General features: G+C 47.1%; 1 protein-coding gene across 2 annotated transcripts in view; it reads left to right on the forward strand.

The window, feature by feature from the left end:
• The first annotated feature begins 917 nt into the window (after positions 1–917).
• LOC100124140 (homeobox protein 2) overlaps positions 918–20,163 on the forward strand; it is a 31,074-nt gene continuing 11,828 nt past the window's right edge. Inside the window, exon 1 of one of the 2 annotated variants that reach the window (XM_001607954.6) lies at positions 918–2,358. In XM_001607954.6, the coding sequence (XP_001608004.1) occupies positions 1,962–2,358 (397 nt within the window). In that variant the 5' untranslated portion in view covers positions 918–1,961. Of the gene's footprint in view, positions 2,368–20,163 lie in introns of both variants that reach the window. The other variant, XM_016990085.2, reaches the window with a different exon arrangement.

Here is a 20,163-nt window from a genome sequence, read left to right on the forward strand (position 1 = left end):
AAAGGTCGTTGAAAGTTCACCCTCGAGCGGCTACAACAAAGCTCGCAAAATCAATTTTTCGAAAATCACCCATCAGCAAATACTGCGCAGGCTTGGGGCAAGTCTCGCACTATTTTTAGTACATTGAATTCCCGTACGCGGCTGCTGGTTCGGGCAAAAGGAGAGTCGGCCTTATCAGCGCCAATAAAGTCCACTTGACCTGGAAATCCGCCAGCAGCTCTCCTCCCGCGCTGCCTCTCCTCCCATCCGCGCGTGTAAAACGATATCAACCGCCGCACCGCCACAACGACTGTGTGTGCACGTATACACTGCATGTACCCCTACTTTCTTTCCGTCCCGAAAATTCAGGATATACGTGCACACACACACAGACATACAGTCAAACCCTAGCAAAAACCCAACCAGAGAGGCAGCCGCGGCAGCAGCATCTCGCGAGAGCTTGATAGCTAAAACGATTAATAGGAATATAAATTGATCACTTTTTGCTGACCCTCGCCAGTAACGAATCTCCGGCGCTGCTCTCGCTTTGGTGGTGGCTTTGAGAATCTGGCATCAGCCGCAGCAGCGCATCCCAGTGAGTTCCGTGCGCTCGCGATCTCTGGAGTGGGGGAAGCGAGCGACCCGAGTGGGGGTAGAGCGTTCAGCACTAGGGAGGAGCCATCTTGCGAGCGCGGGCTCAGCAATTGATTCGCCCCCACCGCGATTCAATTCACCAAGCTGGAAAAAACGGAGCCGTCCGGCCGAGTAGGTGGGGCTTGCCCGAGCCACGGCTCGTCCCGATTGGCGCTGGACTAGCAGCGCCGATCCCCGGAAGCCAGCGCTACCGCGGCCAATGGCGTCGGGTCCTATGTTACCCGCGAGAGCGAGAGAGACCGAGCCAGGCTGGAGAAAGACGGAGAGGCTGGCTCGTGCGGATCGAGCCGGAACGAGGGGGGCGAAAGACCTCGAGACTTGTAGTGTGCTCGGGCCAGATAGTGCTGTGCCGTCGCCTCGTGCCCTCGTGCCGCTGCTGCTGCTGCCGCTGCTGCCACCGTCGACCGGTGTCTTCTCTTCGAGCGCAGCGCACGGCTTTTTTGACACTGGCAGCGCGCTCGATCATCAGCTGATCGCACTGGCTAGCTATCCAGTGTGCGATTAGCATTGACTATGAAACGGGGGTTGTTCCATTAACTACGAGGAGGGAAACCGGAGCATTACAGTGAGAACATTGGATCGTTGTTGTTGTTTAACGAGTGTGCGACGGATCGGCCGAGTTAAGGAGAAGTGTTGTGATAACTGGATGAACTGTCAGGATTCTTGGCCGTCGACTTTGTTCGTTAGAGAAGAAGTGAATCCATGTAGTTTTGAGGACTAAATTGGGAAAAGCCACAAGACCGGTTTCAAAATTTTGACAGCTGTCAAGGTCGTACCAAAAAGTCAATTGTTTCAATTTTGCAACGGCGAAGGAGTATTGCAAGAGATAATAGAGAAATCGCTCCACATCACCTCTTTCGCGATCCGACGGCAAGCAGCGCTTCAGCCACTGTAGCAACGCTTGCAAAAGCACTTGTCTCCTGCACAGCGAGATGTTGAATGGAATAGGACTATGCTCAACCAGAAGGATACGTCGTCAACGGGTTCGAACTCTCCTAGACTAACCTGCACGCGTGACTAGAACAGTGTGTACCATACTGACAAAGTGCATAGTATAACCGCGAATCCCACAAGCATCAGAGAGTTCAGTGACCACAGGGACAAGCTGGCGGTGATGCTCGGCAAGAGGAAATCCCAGCCCGCGAAAAACAGACTGGACTAATTCGACCGACCGCGTGGTCGAAACAACGATAACGCGCGTGGAGGTGGTGTGACGAGTTCCTCGTCGAAAAGACGACCCGTAGCCGTCGTTGTCGCTGTCGTGGTCGGGCCCGCGCATCTCCGGCGGCGCCGACGCCGACACCCACGACGCGAAGCTGATACCAAACATGGTGCTGGAGCCGGGAGGTGGCCTGTCGTTTCCACCGCCTCCTGGCGCCGGTGCATCCGTCACCGCGGGCTCGGGTTCCGGCAATTCCGGCAGTAACGCCGGCTCCCTGCTCGGGCCCACGCGGCTTTTCCAAAGGGCGACGCCCGTCTTTCCGTTTCACCTGCCGGGCTGGCACCACCCGGTCCTGGGCCAGGTCCAGAGCCAGGTCCAACAGTCTCTGCAGGCCCAGCACCAGGTCACCGCGGCCGCGGTCAGGTTTTTGAGCCACCACCCGCACCATCCGCACCCGGCGCTCGGTAACCATCCGCTGGTGCCGGGAATCGGACCCCATCATCCGGCGGCCCACCACCTGCACCACGGCGGCGATCACAACGACGACGACGACGATAAGAAAGGTGAGTCTTGTGAGTGTCGTGAATTTTTTTTTACGTTATTGCTTCGAATGGTTTTCGTGAGGAAAAAATCCTTCTGAAAAATCAATTACGGAATTATACATAGTTATGCGTCAAACGTATGTAAAGTTATTCTGCGACTAGTTTTCACAAGACAGGTCAAGCATGAAAATATATTGGTTGCTGGTGATTCTCACACAAATTTCGTCGATGGAAATCCTTCTGACGTTCGAAACAAACACTTTTAATGACGTGCCGTAAGTAGTATTCAAATCTGTTAACTGAAAAAAAAAAAATTTCTTCGACTCCTTATAATCGGATATTTATATGCTCAACAAACTCAATTCAAGTCCCCCAAAGATGTAATTAATCGCGCGATAAATAATTCCAACGATTCTTCCCTTACGCAGTGCCATTGCCTCCTTTCCTATTTTATAGTCTTGCAAAAAAGCGTATATCGACTCAAAGAATAAAAAACACGGAGAGCAAATTTCCGGTTAAACGAAACCTTCCGTATAATAGAGAGCGCCAAAAAAGCCGAAGCAAATCACGCAACGCGATTAACTGGAAATCACTAGCAATAAACAGGCTGGCAATTTTCGCGCAAAAGTTGCGAGTTAATTCCTTCTTAACAAAGCCGCGGCCAATAACGTGCTCCGATTCGTCGCACGCTCAATCGGTCCCTTCCGGTGCGCGGCTGCTATAGCTTATATCCAGACACGGGAAAATATCTTACACAGGTGAACAGAGCTTTGCTGAATTCCTTAAGCGGCACTGCACACTTGCAGCTCATCAGCATGAGATTGTGCTTTGAATAAGATTTTTCTGATTGATAGTTTTGTAGATACGACAGGATTAACAGTCAATTAACATTTTTCAGAAGAAAAACTTTGTAATCAATTGAGTGCCATTCAGTAGCATAATCGAAACAATTTTAATTGCTTTTCAGTTTGAATGATGTATTTTTTCGTTCAAAACAACGGCGTGTAGTCTTATAAGTCTTGAATATTACATCATTACTTCTCTGCAAATGAACTTTGAGAAAATTTAGCTGATGGTGCAATGAGTTATTCTTTTCCTCGCTTAAAAATATTGCAACTAGCTGTTAGTAACAAGTCCCAACCAAGATTCGTCAAAGCAAAGCGAAGTATTCGTCATTTGACAATGTGTAAGAAATGCATTAGAGTTAACATTGGCAAAACCGGTAAATCGTCGTGATAAATCATGCAAGCTCACGGAAAGCCCAATTCTTCCGCATCCAGCAGCCTGTTAAAAAAGCTCGTCACAATAAAGTCTAATCTGCCGTTGCCACAGCCAGGCGACTGATTGAATTACAGAACCCATGAAAAAGCCGTGTGTTACGCAACAAGCCGATCGCGCACACACCGATGTGTGACAGTCTCGCTTTTTTCCTCCCATTACAACCTATACACGTGCCAGTCTCGGGCGCACAGTGTAGCGTGGTTGTTCTCAATGCGGCGCTTTAGTGCCGCACGCGCGACGCTCACAAAGCCACACGACAACGGTGACAACAATGAGCTGCACGAGACTGAAAAGACAGACGAAACTAGAGAAAGTGGTCTGCCGGGAGTTTCGTAACGCGGTCAATCATAAGATCGTTGCCGCGCATCCCGTGGGATCGCTTAGACCGCTCTCTGCCCGCGTGCGAGGTTATATCTATAAGTACCTTGTACGCGTACGCTCCCCTGATGTACCGTCGGCACCCGAAAATCCGTGAGCCGCGCGATCCGACAGTGTGTCGTGCCCCTCTGCTTTGCGGAAAAAAGGGCCGAGGGTGTGTGTGGAGGCAGAGGTTGTTTTTCTTCGGGATTACGTGATTCGATTTGAACGAGGGAGAGAAGGAAGCGAGGCTGCCTTTATTGCGATTATTGGTGTAGAGAGGTTTCGCAGATTTGCGGGGATGCGAGGTTAGCGGATGCAAGGTGGGGCGTAATCGCTCTTTATTGACTGCTGAATGTGAGGCGGTTTGTTGTGTTTGCTGAGACGTTAGTTTTGATAACCTAACCTTTAAGCTGCCCAGTATACTCATTTCGATCAATGGATTGTAATTTTGGGGTCGAAAGATGATGAAGCGTTAAATCGTTTTGAGAAGCGAAATTCAAAGAAAGTACACCGTATGCGAAGCAAAATTTATACACTCGAATTTCGAAACACAATCGCCGTGTAACAATTTCAGTTTATTATGTTCTTTATGAGCAGCATTAAATTTATATTTAAAACTTAATTACCGCTCACTGTCAGTACAGAAGGTATAAAAACCGTAAATTTTTCACTTTTTACGCGCGTTATTTTTTTTCAGCCTGCGGAGCAATTTGTTACGCAGTGCTTCATAAACATGATTTATCTCAAATGGTCGCGCGCGCAAAAAAGGATGCGACGCTGAAAAAAATTAATTACTTTTATTTTCCGAGCCGTTATTAGTTTAATTAATTTGCCGTGTTGATGCGTCTCTTGTGCTTATGTACAAATGCATGAATAGCGCGAAGGCCGCAAATCACCGCTAACCCGCGCCGACTGCAAAAAATTGACTTTCATTCTCTTTCGAATTTCTAAACGCGAGGCAGTATCGTACAGTTCTTCCCATGTAGCTTCGATCCATCAACGCCGTAAACTTTTCCACTCTCACGCGTGCTGCCCCTCTAAAGAGCTTTCATTTTGCGTAATGGAATTGGTTCTCCAAGGGGGTAGGTTGCCTCTGTGCGCAGAGGAGAGCCGCGCGCGAAAAGTCAAGATTCCGCGTTGCGGCAGGGCCGCCTTGCAGCCTCCGCTCGTTAAATGCCTTTAATGGGCGATCGTTAAAGCGCCGCGCGCGTACAACTCTCTGTGTTATTCTCGCGCGGAGCGAGCTTAATTCCCGCTCTTTTCGCAATTTCGCGCGTGTTGCACGTCCGACGTAGAGAGAGCTGAACAAAAATGAATGTTCTACATTCTTCAAACGGACGGACGCGTTATACACCAGGCTTCCTTTTCTCGCGAGGCTTCATACGCGATGATTCTTTGACACAATGATGAAATGATTTGCGTAGCTCCGCGTGTTTTTCTTCATCGTTGAAAAATCACCGAAAGATAATGCATGAAACTATACTTGATAAATTCAATGTGATTCTGAATCATCGCTTCCAAATAAAAAACGATAAGATTAGTTCGTTCGAAGTTTTGAGCTATTTTCGCGCCTTACCTAATCTTACACCACAATTCACGCGCACAGCCACAATATTTTTGCAACAATCTTCGAGATTCTAAACAAGGCGTAGCGGAGAAAACTCAGCGAGGCTCTCCAAGAACCGCAAAATCATCACCGTCGTGCCGCGCTGCACGTGTCTCTTTCTCTCTCTTGCCGGCTCGTTTCGCAAAACTCTGTCCCATCCATTTCTCGGCTGAAAGTTCCCGAGCACAATGGCCAGGCGCGCGGCGCAGCCTCCGAAGCCGCGCAAAAACCACCTCTCGCTGTCCGCGCAGGAATCTAAAAATCGCCGCGCGAAGAGACAGGAAAGGAAGGAAGGAAGCATCGCGCGCGGCTGCTGGCAGTCTGGCGAGTTATACAAGCTTCGAGACGCAATCCTTCCCGTGTTATACACACGCCGTACACATCGGGTACAAAACTGCGCGTTCCTCGTTCGCGGAGAGAGCAAGACAGAGATAGAGAGAGAGAGGATTCGAAAAAGGAGAAAGAAAAGCGACGCAGCGACTGCGCGCGCGGGGTAATAACTTAATTTAAACTAAACTACAGTTTAATAATTCCCGAGCACAAGCCGTGCAGCGCTGGAAAGAGAAAGAGAGAGAGAGAGAGAGAGAGAGAGAGAGAGAGAGAGAGAGAGGGGAAGATGCGCGCCGCAGCGCGGCAACCGGCAATTTCCGAGCCGCCGTTAACTGCCGGTCGTTAGTCCCTTTTCAAAACTCCTTTTCATCCTCCTTTTTTCGTCCTCTCCTTCTCTCTCTCTCTCTCTCTCTCTCTCTCTCTCTCTCTCTCTCTCTCTCTTCTCTCCTCCCCTCCGGCGAGTCTCTGGCTGTGTCTTCCTCGGTGCTTTTTCCATCGCAGTTTGCCGCGCGCGGTCCGCCACCCCGCCGGCCTTTTTTTCGTAAGAGAATTTTTATTGTTAAAACGAGCGTCGGGAGTGAGCTCGAAATTGATTTGTCTTTACTGGAAGTGTCGTTATACTTTTGTTCGCGGCCGCGTTATTTCCCTTTTTTCTTCACCCTCCCGAGAGCAATTGTGATAATGATCGGGAGAGTACGTATTTGCGGCGAGGAATTCGTGGTAAGGCGCGTTTTTAAGTTCCCTGCAAGTGAGACTCCGCTCATTAGAATCGCGATGGTCATCCGCGGAATGTAGTAACAGTAATACCTCGTTTTTTTGAATTTCCAGTTGTTGTATACAGATAGCGTTGATGATAGATAGCGCGAAGAAACTTTCTAATTAAAAAATACTCCGGAAGATTTTGGTCCAACAAAGCGCTCGTGTTTCTAGCTAGGAGATAGCATACGGACTAGCTGAGATAGCTTTTCTTTTATTGATGACCTATCATCAACTAGTTGTCACAAGCTCCGATAAAACTTTTCAGTTAACGTCACCCTTGCCTTCGCTTGGTTTAGTGAACGTACGGCTGCGCGGCTGATGCATTCGCTCTATTAATATACTCGATGTTAATAAGGATTTATCATCGCTCGAGTGAAAGACGCCGAGAAAAATACTTATCTTCCACATATACGCGGAATGCTTGATGTTTCTATGGACGTCGCATACACGGAAAAAAGACCAGCCGCGTTCAATAAACCAACACCACTCAGTAGCCGTAAAACAAAATAGTTTTGGACTGACCTTTCCCCTACCGCTCGAATTTCTCGGTAATACCTGGCTAGCAGCGATAGGTGGCGCATAGTCACTTTTCTATTTCTCGCATCGCAATAAGCGCGCCGAGTTTAGATATAGCGGCGTGCCAACATATGCCAAATCTGCCTCGTTAGGCCTGCTTGAGCCGCTTGCTCTATTGTGCCTTTTTTATACATGGTTTTCTTTGTAAAATGTAAATCTTCTCAATCGCTAATAAGAGAAAACGTTCTGATTCCTAGTGTCTTCTTCAAAGAATACAGTTTCTTTGTAGCGAAATAAGCTCATTTTCAATTTGACCAACAACAGACATCACAAAAGAGCCATGGAGTTTCTCGTTCTGCGCCGCGCAGCGTTTAGCACACATGCCGTGCCGTCTAGAGCAATTTTCGAGAGCGCTTGCGTGCGTCTCGAAAAGGTGCGGATCCATTCACTCGCCTCGGTTGTTTCTCGCTCTGCGCAAATTGAATCGTCAAAAATTGCCGCCGCCGCTGCCGCCGCTGACCTTCCCCGCGAAAATTACCGGCTCTCGAGCTACTCAGACGCGATGGACGTACTAACGACCGGCCTGGGCGAGAGAAGCTTCAGCTGCGTGTCAATGCTGACGGATGCAGGCTACTTTTTTCGAGAGCGTCGAGGTGCTGAGCGGCTCTTTTGGACAGCTCTTTTGGCTACTTGCGACGAAGAAACATCTCCGTCGGACAACAATGCGACTCTCGGTTCCTCTGTATGGCCTAATCGCTCTATGTTGTAAACACACAGCGCGCCGTTGAATAACAGATGTACGACATATAATGCATGTGCGCGAAATTGGCCGGTAGAGTAGCCCAGCTCTGCAAATTTACGCGAACTTCATTCATACTTCGAAATTACCGAGAACTCGACGGCGCTCAATTCCCCGGCATACAAGAAACTCGTTTTTCGGCGTGCAAGAAGCCGCGCCGCTACTTTCTTACTCCGATGATTCGCTCATTTTTCACTCCCGCGGGCTTTGTAGCAGCCCCGGTTATATATAGCCATGCTGCAGCGAGCCGACGTCTTTATCAATTCTCCACGAAATCTCTTAATTCTCCCCGGCGGACGCTTGGGCATAACCTCATTAACGCGCGCGAGAGAGCTCTCGACTACCGCGCACATAAGTATTCAGCCCCGTTTTCCCAGAAAATTACAGAGTCTCTCGCGCCGAATCGTCCGAATACTAATCCATCGCGCGCTGCGCCGGCTACGGCGACTGCTTTTTGCGCCACGATAAATTAGCGCATTGGGATAATAACTCTCGACGGATATTGCTTTTCCGACTGAGTGACGAGCTGCTGATTGCGCGACTACCTGGTTATAATTCGAGGTAGGGGGAATTGGTGTATTATATATAGAGATAGGACGATAATTCGCTTGTTCGAGATGTCAAGTCTTTCGAGGACGGCTCGCATTTATTACTTTCACTCGTCGTTGCGGCGCTGCTGCTGCTGCACTTGCTCGTGACATTTCACGCGAATTCGCGTATAAGTGCACGGCTTTCGGTTATTCAATTCGGTCGGACAGACATATTTTTTCGAGCCCATTCCCGCGAAAACAAGAATTTAATTATATGGCGTATAGACTCGATTCACAATGATATGAGTGATACGAGTTTGACTTTCGAATGACTACCGGCGCCCGCGTATTTTTCATGCGCGCCGACGGGATCGCGTTGTCGTTGAGAAGTGTATCGAAATAATGATTTCTCATTAAAAGCGCCGCCGCCGCTGCATTATGTTTGTCGGGCACGCAGAAATGTTTATTATACTTTCACCCAATACCGCAGATAATATGGCAGCAAAATTCCCTAAATGTTTACTGGAAAGTCGCCGGTTCAAAAGGCTTTCGGAACGAGGATATTTCTCGTTCTCGGAGTGAAGTATGAAAGTTTACGCCGACGTTTCGTAATTATGCGTATGTCGGCTTCGAATCAGATTAGCGCGTTTTTCGTCTTGTTTATTCAATAATAAAAATACTTCGAAGTAGTTGTTGTCGATACACTTCGGAGAGAAGATTTAATTAGTCCGAAAAATTTTATCGGTCTGCAAGATAGGCCTCGGGGAACGAAGCTTCTCTCCAAAGTTTTTTAATTACGCCCCTCGACTGTTTACACTCGTTTAAGGATAAACGCGTATAAGGAGCCGAACGCCGTTATCTCCGCGAGCGCGAGACTTTTCAGAGTTAAGAGGTTATCACTCTCTTTCCACGTTGAAGGAGAAAAATTGAAAAAGATGCAAGAAAGAGCAAGAGACAGAATAAGAGAGCCTCGTGCCGGAGAGTAAAAAGTCGAATCTCTGACAGGTCGATTTTTCTTCGGAAATAGAGTAAATCGGACGTATCTCGGGAGACGCGCTCGGACGCATGAAAAATAAACTCTCGCGCTATCATTCTCTTTCTCTCTCACTCCCCGCTGCACGGCGGTCCTTCTCGTTCGATTCTCCGTCTGTCCGTCCGCCCCGAGGACAGGCGCTTTGTCATCGGTGATTTTTCTTCTTTACGGAAAGTTTTTTATCCCGCCGAGAGTATCGAGCGCCGCTTTTTCTCGGTCTACGACTGTATTTCGCGCGCGCGCTCGCGAGCGAGTCTCATGACGATTTCTTATCTGCGGCTAGCGTACTGCGCGCCGGGAAAGAAAGCGTCGGAATGAGATTGATTGATTACGAGTTTATTGTACCGTGCCGCTGGCTTACCCTGGACTTTTTAATGATACGATCGCTTTTTGCCACCGCCAGTGCAGAGGCTACTGTTTTATCTCGACGCCGTGTTACTCCGGGCAAAAAAGTGTGTTTGCTGGCGTTCCGATTTGCTGCTTGATTCTCTAATTAAATTCCGCGCTAATGTTCGCTGTGCTGTAATTACAAGTTGTTCGAGTTAATAAACTATAAATTTTCATAGACACTCGAAGAAAAGATTATACAGAGTCCCTCCGTGTGTAACCTACATACGGAGTAACCGTCGGCGGATCAATAAAATTTCGATCATCATTACAGCAGACGCGTCTATAAATCCTCTCCTCGACGACTCGAGTTTCCGATGCGCCGATCCATCGGTAAATTAAAAAGAAACGGGCGCGTGCGCGACTGAAAACGGCGATGTGTAAAAGTTTGAAAATACGAGCGCGCTCGGAAAAGGAGCAAAACATTATAATTAAATACGCTGAGTTACGGTGCTGTAGGGAGGAACTCGAGCGCGGTGTTATAAGGAGTTAAAAAGACGGACCGGCGGCGTAGCGCTGAGGTGCGCGGGAGAGAGCAAGAGTCAAAGGTAGGCGGGAGTAAAATTGTGGAAGCTCTCTCTCTCTCTCTCTCTCTCTCTCTCTCTCTCTCTCTCGCTCTCGTTCTCCTGGACTATAAATACGCGCTATTTATACGCTCGGCTAATTGTCTCGGCCGATAAGCATCTCCCTTTATATTACTTTTCAACTTTCTTTCCCCGCGCGCGCGGTGCTGCTAATCGCGTTACGAGCCTCCCCCTGCGCTGTACATCTACCACCTTCGTAATATACATATATCTCTCTTGTGGGAAGCAAGGCGGCGCGCACGCGGCGAGCGAGGTATATAATTGTTCTGTAATTTTCGTGGATAAGACACACCGGTGCGCGAAATCACCTATCGCGAGCTCCGCACTCTACCTTTTTTTACGACTTAATGTTCTTAGTTCGTCGTTTCTGTCGATTTATGATTTTTTTTCCTCTCGGCTGCTGCCGCTAATCGGTAGTTCTTCTTCTTTTTCTTTTCGTGAGTAGAAAGTTTGTTTGACGCATGCGCTGATAAGAGGCTCGTCCGGGAGATTTTTTCCTACGGGTTCTTCTTCCTCTTTTTTTTTCAACGGAGAAAACCGATAGCTCGCGGCGCTGCGGTGAAAAATAGATTTCCTTTATGAGCTGCAAACACGATCCGCTCGCTCGCATCACGGAAAAGACCTGATTACATTCGTTCTCTCCCGGCGCAATTATCAAGAGCGCGCTTAATTACAAGCATCGCCTTGCGAAAGGGTGTTATTTAATTCAATGAGACACGCGGCTGCAGCGCAGAACTTCTGCATCGGCGTTTCATAATGACCATTAAATCAATTACAAAGTCCAGCGTGCAGATCGAGCTGGCTACATCGTATTCCAAGAAAGTGCTAAAGGAATCGTTAGTGCACCTGCAGCGTTGTGTTAAACGCATACGAGCGGTGTGTCATGGGCTATCAATTACTCGCCAGCTAACGTGGAATATATTGTGTAACGGCACATAGGTACTTTCCATAAATTACAGATGGCACGCATTGCATGCTCTAGCTCTCGACGAATCGTCAATTACATGCGTACCGTCGCAAAATGGCGATCCGCGTACATCCGTTCCCTGGTAGAAAATTAACGGTTCGAATTTGCTAAGACCTTTAGACTTAGCTAACTGTTTTAACGGTTGCCAAGCTAAAATTTAACAAAATATGTGGCTTAGGAACCGCGAAGTTTCCAAGATGTCTGCCGGAGGCTAATTTGAGGTTACGAGGTTAGGATAATCACCAGCTAAATGAATTAATTTAATTTTATTAATATTTCAATTTTTTACAAATAATATAGTCCTATTCTACTATCTGAACAAGGTTTGTATGATACGCATGTACTGCACTTCATTTCACTTGACCGTACCAAGTCTTGAACTGTTATTTCATAATGTCATGCTGTCTGATCAAATAAAATAAATAGAAATTGTTTGTATTAGCAAAATATATAGTGCAAAATGCCTTGCTCAACAAGACTAAACTAAAAAAGAACCCATTCAAATATTCATTGTGGTTTCGAGTACATAAGATAAGAATTTCACATTTTTCTTGGCATCGCTGATTTTTGACCAAAATCTCAAATCAGTCAATTAAAGTAATAACACAATAAATATTATTGATGTGCACTCTTTTTGAAAATGCCAAGAGCTGATTAATAAGTTAATAAGCAATCTTTATTGTATTATTACTTTAATTAAATAAAATAACTAAATAGTTCGGAATGCCTTGTTCGATAAGACTAAACGAAAAAAGAACCCATTCAAACAATCGTTGTGGTTTAGAGTACCCTGTAATACCACATCAGTATTATTATTATTAAAAATTGTTTTTCCCTTTTTTTGGCATTACAACGTATATATGTCTTATTACGAATATTTGGATTTTTTACGATTGTAACGTATTTTTCTACAATTTTTAGATTGTAATAGTCATTTGACAAATTTCAAGCAAAAGTTTCGTTTTATCATGAGTTAATGCGCCATATCTATGCATTTATAACGATTAAACGCTTATTTAGTTAAATCGTTAACCACAACTTAGCTAAGTGTCTTAAAACTTAGCTTATTAACCGTTAAAATTTCACATTTTTCTTGGCATCGGTGATTTTTGACCAAAATCTCAAATCAGTCAATTAAAGTAATAATACAATAAAGATTGCTTGAACTTATTAATCAGCTCTTGACATTTTCAAAAAGAGTGCACATCAATAATATTTATATTATAGTAGAATAGGACTATATTATATGTAAAAAATTGAAATATTAATAAAATTAAATTGATTCATTTAGCTGGTGATTATCCTAACCTCTTAACCTATCTAGATACAACTTAAATATATTATCTACAAATTGTTACATATCCTTTGCATTTCCTAACCTTTTTTCAATTGTAATCAATCATATAGGTAAATTTAGATTTATTAATAAAAGTTTTAACCTGACAATTGTATACGTATCGCTAGTAAACTGAATTTAAGCAAATTAACTGCAAGGAGCTGTGCATAAGCTTCCATTATAGTAAGCGGTTATTTAGCGGTTTTCTAAGCGGTTCATTGGCGTTATTGGTTAAATAAGCCATTGCTAAGCCATTGAACCGTTGACATTTCTACCAGGGTTATAGTTCCGTAATAGCCGTTTGATCCTAATTCTCAGCGCCATCAAGATTACCGGCGCTTACGCTTCGTTCGTTAAATACATACGGTATCGTTCGGAGAGCGCCTGTATCTTTGCTGAATTTCAAAAAATTAATTACACCGCTCATGCAGGTCATCAGACGAGAGCCATTTCAATTATACTCGCGCAGTGCGCGCTATCTGCCGCGAGCGCGCGCGATTGGCTCATTCCGAGAACAAGCCGCAGCCGGAGCAGATTATAGCCGCCATGAATTTCGCAAGCGCACAGTAGCGCGCGCTATCGTCGAGCTGATAATTGAAAAGACACTCAATCGTTCTCTCCTCCTCTCTTGTCTAAATATAATCCCACGACGCGCCAGCTAAACAATCACAAAAGCGTATAATGTAAGATTCCGCGCGTGCACTGTACCTTTCTCGCCATAAACAACATCCTCCCGCGGCACATATCATATTATGCACAGCTTGTTTGCCCGCGGAGCTCGATCCCGTGCGGCTATACGCGTTGAATTTTGCCCGCCGCGCGTCGATAATTATTTAACACCGAGCGAGATCCTCGCGTACACATATATACACACACGCGTGTGCAGCGCGCAAATATTATATTAGCGGCGGAACGCGAGCCAGAGTGAAATTTTGCTGGCGGCGCGATAATTAAAATTGTTATTTATTGCGGGCTGCTTCGCCTATACGAGTGTGTATGCGTGCGAACGAGCTCTAATCGGAGCCGCTTGCGTAACCGCAGTCTGCCCGTTCATGTTATTATAGGTGCACGCGACCTTCCGAAGTGCGACTCAATTTTGTGAAACGTATCATGTGCGCGTATGATATGAAGTTGATTTGGTTTGGCCAATCCGTACGTAGCGACTTTTCCAATGATAGCTCGGTTGATGCTGTTTTCGTGTCATTGGTTTTTGCGTTCGTGCGTATGCAGAGTGGTTATTAGGAACTTATTTGAGCTGTTTCGTTTGTTTATAGCCTCAGCTGCTTTTTGTTGCGCGGAAAAAAACTTTGCGGAAGGTCTATCACTTCTGGGATGATACGCATTACAAGACTCAATCTAAAGAGTATGTCGGAAGCTTATAATAGAATTCGAAATCACACTTGTTTTCAACGGCGCAAATTAAAACGTTATATCCATGCCGGATTAATTGAAATGCGGTCGTAATAGAAAACGTATAGCGGCGTTTTTGCTAACGCGTCGGTCACACTACGTGGCTCTCTCGGCTTTTTGTATGCGTCTACCTCACGGCTAGATCAAGGCTCGGCTCGACGTATTAATTCAGCCTAACGCGATGTCCCAATTTTTTTACGATACAACCAATAGAATAGACCGCTCGACATATACATGATTTCTTCAGAATAAACATCGACTCTCTCGCGCTCTATTCAACGAAGCCGATTACAAAACACGAAATGGTATAATAGCAACTAGCAACCAGAGGCGTTTGTCGAAGTAGAAAAAGAAATAATCCGATCCCATTAACACATACTTCATACATCTCGCACGAAACCTGCCATTATAAATCTGCCGACCGAAAACGACATAATTAAATAATAGCCGGTTACGGGGCTTTGAGAAAAGGGAAAAAATCCGTCGCGGCCGCGTACATAGCCGGTCAGAGCTCGCTCGAGGAGCAAGCCGTAATTAAGGAGCGACAATTCTTCGACATCCGCTATACTCTCACAATAATCGAGAGCCGTGTCTTAAGTGAAATCACAGACTGTCTCCGGCGCATTAATAATCCGCCGATATATAGAGGTACTCATACACATCCTCGATGACAGAGAAAAAACGCGGCGATTTCGATCGTTATATACACCCTGGTGCAAGAGCGCGGACCGTTTAAAACAATCGACGCGGCGCATCGAAGTCGCACGCGACTGCGCGAGTGACACGCCAGAGGGTAACAAACCCGCGAGCAGCGTAATTGGGTCCGCGGGCAGCCCCTAAGGCTTTTTATATTCACCTGAAAATCGACTGACTGACTGACTGCGAGCAATCTCTCGCTCGCAAGCCTGCAATTATGTGCCGGGGTGAAAAAAAAGTCGCGATAACGCGCGCCATATTCAATAAATGCTGCGGTGATTTCTTTAATGGCTCACTTCGACTGACCTGCTTTGCACCGAATGTACATTGTTTAGTCGAATTGGCCGATGATGTGAGCGTTTGATAAATCTCCAGCGCACCGTGTAATTTTGTAATCATTATTGTAATCATTATAAATCACTGTTACTCCGTTGCATTGATCAAGATTGCGTAAATCGCGTGTATTAGGCCTGCGGTAATTGATAGAGACGTGAGGTACACACCATACTACCACGATCAACTCGTGTGTATAAAGTTATTTCGACTTTTAGTACGTAGCCAGAGATACTACAGCAACGTTCGAAACAATGTGCAGTGGAACAGCGTGTAAAACAATAAAGTGCGCGCGCGCGTATCTGAAAGCTTATTCTCGTGCGATCTACTCGCCTCCGAACGAATGCAAAACTCGCGAGATACACGCATTCAATTTATGAGAGCCGCATTAGCGCGCGGCAAACGATCCAACACAAAGCCTAATTCCAGCCGAGAAATGAACTCTCTCTCTCTCTCCTTTCTCTCTCTCTCTCTCTCTCTCTCTCTCTCTCTCTCTCTCTCTCTCTCTCTCTCTCTCTCTCTCTCTCTCTCTCTCTCTCTCTCTCTCTCTCTCTCTCTCTCTCTCTCTCTCTCTCTCTCTCTCTCGAGCCCTTTGCACACGTATACGAGCAGCGTAAAAGCCAAGCGAGGCACCTTAACGACGCGCACGCAACACAGAGCGAGCGCTGGCGCGCGATATTGAGTTTCTGATCGCTGTAAATATAAGCCACCGGCAACGCGGCGCAGTATCGCTCTCGGGAGAGCTAATCCTAATGCGATCTGCGCCTATAAATCAGGACAATTTCTCGCCTCCTTAACGCCCGCGAGCCAGATAAATCCGATCGGCTACTGCTACTCTCTCTCTCTCTCTCTCTCTCTCTCTCTCTCTCTCTCTCTCTCTCTCTCTCTCTCTCTTTATCTTTCTCTCCTTTCAAAACGTCCTTTCAAAATCCGACTGCCGCTGCCGCCGGATTTTGAAAGGACGTTCACGACACGGCGACGAACTGCAGTAGCGCGCACACACGCAACAAGTATTTGCAAACAAGGTTGCAGCAAGAGAGCTTTCTGAATAGCTTTTTTTCCTCCGGGCTTCTCGCGCTGGCTCGCGTGACGCTGACGGGTTTTCTCTAAATAAAGGGCTGCGCCGCGCTTGCGCTCACTTTTACGGCGAAGGAGTTTATTATAATGGTTCGCGCGCGATTATGGGCGAGAAGGAGTTTTCTCGCGGCCGCGGCGTTGGCTATTTTTTGAGGAAATGAGGATAATAATGTTTAGCTCGAGTTAGCCATTGTTAGCCTTGTGTTTATTCACTTATGCGATATTTTACAGGTTCTAGAGCGGTCCCCTTTGTGCGCGCCTCTCTTTTCTCGCCCTGACGATGATCAATCGGCATACAAGTTCTTTTTTTCTGTTTTGCTTATAAGTCGATCTCGCGGGGATTCAATGAAATTGGAACGAAGCGAAAACTAACTGCTCTTCGCGGGCGGCTAACGACGTTGAGGAAGCTAATTAAAATCCGGCAAACGACTTTCCGATTTCCTTACACTCACCCTTCACTTCCGATAGACGTTCACACGAACAACGAGATCGACGCTGCGGTGGTCGAGCGCCACCTTCGTATATATCCTATCTCCGTCGACGATCGCTCCGACTTCTAACGACGTCTCAATTTTACGGTCGAAAAATGTAAAAATCCTCGGCTCTATGCTCGACCAGCTAGTCGAGCGTATACACATACTTCTTGATCGCGCCTGGCTCTCTCCATGCCTCCCTCTCGAAAATCCGCGCGTACACGCGAGCCGTATTAATGTATAATTAACCGAGCACGTTGTTAGATCCTATCTATAGGCGAGCTCGGCCGTCTGTACGTCCGCTTATCTGGCGGAGCCCGACACGACCGCGTCGATACACAATGAACGGGCTCGCGCGCACAAGGGGGAGGAACGTCACGAGAAAAGCACCGCCGCGGGAAAATAGAAAATTACTCAATCGGCCTGCTGGACTCTCGGCGTGTCTGCGCGCTGGAAATCGATTTTAATGGAATTATGTATTTGCGAAGAGAGCGGGATATGTATGCACTCGGTATAACGAGTCAATTACTCGGTAGTCGATAGTTGCGCATATTGTTGTGCGACCGTGTGCGTACGTGAGCGGCTGCGGGAATTATGCTCTGAAATGAAGCGTGAAAAAGAATCCTTGTATTGAGCCGTTATTTATGGCGGCTGCGGAGCGCGGTTAATTATTGAATTGATTCAGAATAAGCGGGAAGTCGTTCGCGCGCTCTCGCTCGTCGCGCGATCGAGGAAAATTACGCGCGACGTATATTATGTACTGCGTTTCCTGTGTAATTACGACTTTTTTGTTTGTTTTATTTCCAGTAGCAGTACCCGTACAATCGCGTTCGATCGCTCGAACTCGGAATACCTCGTCTCGCACCAAAATCGAGCCCGAGTCTCGATCTCGCATTTAATTAGCATTTCTCTCGGAAAGTCTCGGAAACTCATCATCTCGGACATCAGCTCTCGAGAATTACACACTCCCCTTTCGTCCCGCGGAGGAAGGAGGCTCCCTTATTAAGGACGATATTTAATTCAGACTCGTCGAGGGCGGACGTGGAGGTTGACGATGGCTATATGGAACTTGCACGCTCGCTCCGAGTAACCGGGCGTCCAGAGGATTGATGGTGTCTAGATGCAAATGTATAGCTCCGAGAGAAGGAGAGAGAACGTGCATGCGGGCACGCAAGCCGCCGCGATCCCACCTCCGCGTATAGACCAACGCCTTATACACCAGTTAACGCCTTACGGCTTAATAATCGCGACCGAGTTGTATCGCTTGCAGTCCTCCGACCCCACTTTCTTCTCGGCTCGCGCGAGCTTGTGGGCAAAGCAGTTTTGTATCTGTCTCGGTGAATCGCGCGCCGCATGGAAAAATTCAAAGGGTACACACAACGTTGTCTGTACGGATTTCACACAACGTTGGCGTTTCCGCTATTTTTACGGCTGTCCCCCGCACTCGCCGAGAGCGAGATTGATTAGTCTGGACGCTTCGCGCAGTACGTCTGTGCAATACGGTAATTATAATTTCAGTAATACCTCATAGATTACTCATTGTCTCGAGGCGCGGCGGGCGATTCCTATCGCGCTTTAAAAATAAATTACCTTCATTTATTTGTACACGTGGTGTGTATAATGCAATGTGCTCGCGCTTAATAATCAAGAGTTCCGACGGTGTATTAGTTGTGTGTGTACGAACGGAAAAATTCGCGCGCTATAGGGAGGTAAATTAAGCCATTAGGCCGAACGTAATTCTCGAGTGTATACGCGTATAAGAGAGCTTAATAAATCTCGACTGACAAGAATAGTTCAGTGAAAAGGAGCGAATTAACTAATTGTTCAGTCGAGACAACTACACGTGATTACAAGCTAACCGCCTCCACCCCTCGATCTCCCGAGAGCAAAACGAGCACAGCTCCTTTCGCTCTCACCTTTTAAGAGTCGAACGGAAGAAGAGGATACGTCTATAGTATGAGCTCTGCTGCACGAACTGCGCGACTGCGCCTTGTATTTAGACTCGCGCCGACTCTCTTACAGCTGTAAACGCGGCTGCACAACTTCCAATCAACTAATCAATCAACCTCCACACTTTGCGCGCGAGAGAGCGAGAGAGAGAGAGAGAGAGAGAGAGAGAGAGAGAGAGAGAGAGAGAGAGAGAGAGAGAGAGAGAGAGAGAGAAAGAGAGAGAGACTCACTCGTGCACGTCCGACTGCGTTCTTTCTTTCTCCCTTTCCCTCCTCCACCGCTCCGTTAACTACTTAATCAATTTGCATCCGCGCAGACTGTAAATGCACACCACTACCGCGTTCGTACGTGAACTTTTAATCGCTCGATCGAACGGCTCGTAATAAAGACGAGAGGACTCTGAAAGCGCCTACTAATGACGAGGATCCCATTGTGATGATGCTCTCTCCGCGAATAGCCAGACGCGTATAATAAGTACAAGACGAGCAGGCCACGCCTAGTCGCGTGGTTTCTAAATTTCGCGAGCCGTCGTTTGGCTGAACGTCGTCGTCTAACGAGTCAGCGGAGACGAGCCCAAAACGCTCGTTCGAGGCGCGCGTACAGTGTAGGTATACGCAGGGAGCGGCTCGGGGAATTCAGCGCGTTGACAAAAAGGGAGATCATAATAATGTGCGCAGGCCCGTTTGCGACCGCGGGAGAGATCGTCGCAATAACGTACGAACGTCGCGCGAGGGAGTTTTAGAGTTAAAACTTGAAAATGATGTTACGCCTGATTAATTGACCAATCGGAATCAACACTCCCTGCAACACTTATATGCGTACACGAGGAGGACGCGCGCGAGAGAGAAAAATGTCTAGACGATCAAGAGCTTGCACAAAAAGCGGCCGCAGCAGCAGCCTGTCATTAGCGTTCTTGTTACCGCTCGGTGGCAAGCCGAGGCCCGGCGATTTTTCAAAGGCGAAAGCGGCCCGAAATGGAGGCGCGATTCGCCACGTTTCTCACGATTGGTCTCGCGCGCGAGTGGCGATTCTGCGGAAAACGATGCGCGGTCCACTTATATATTACACGCGGCAGCCTCGGAAAGCCGTGCGGCGCACTTGTTCTACTGCGATTAGATGCCGCTAACGAGTGCCGCCGTAATCTGTGCGCCGGCTATTAGTTAATTGGCTCGTGTTTTCAAAGCAATGAGAGTTAAGTAATGAGTGATTCTCATCGGGCGGATTAAGGGCGCCGAAAGTTTGATTCCGCGGGAGAATTAGGACGCACTGTAATCTTTTGGGCCGAGAGAGAGAGAGAGAGAGAGAGAGAGAGAGAGAGAGAGAGAGAGAGAGAGAGAGAGAGAGAGAGAGAGAGAGAGTCAATTAGAGATGTATGTGCAAGGGTCGGTCTATGTTTTAA

The sequence above is a fragment of the Nasonia vitripennis genome, chromosome 5 (assembly GCF_009193385.2).
Source record: "Nasonia vitripennis strain AsymCx chromosome 5, Nvit_psr_1.1, whole genome shotgun sequence".
NCBI classification, from domain to species: domain Eukaryota; kingdom Metazoa; phylum Arthropoda; class Insecta; order Hymenoptera; family Pteromalidae; genus Nasonia; species Nasonia vitripennis.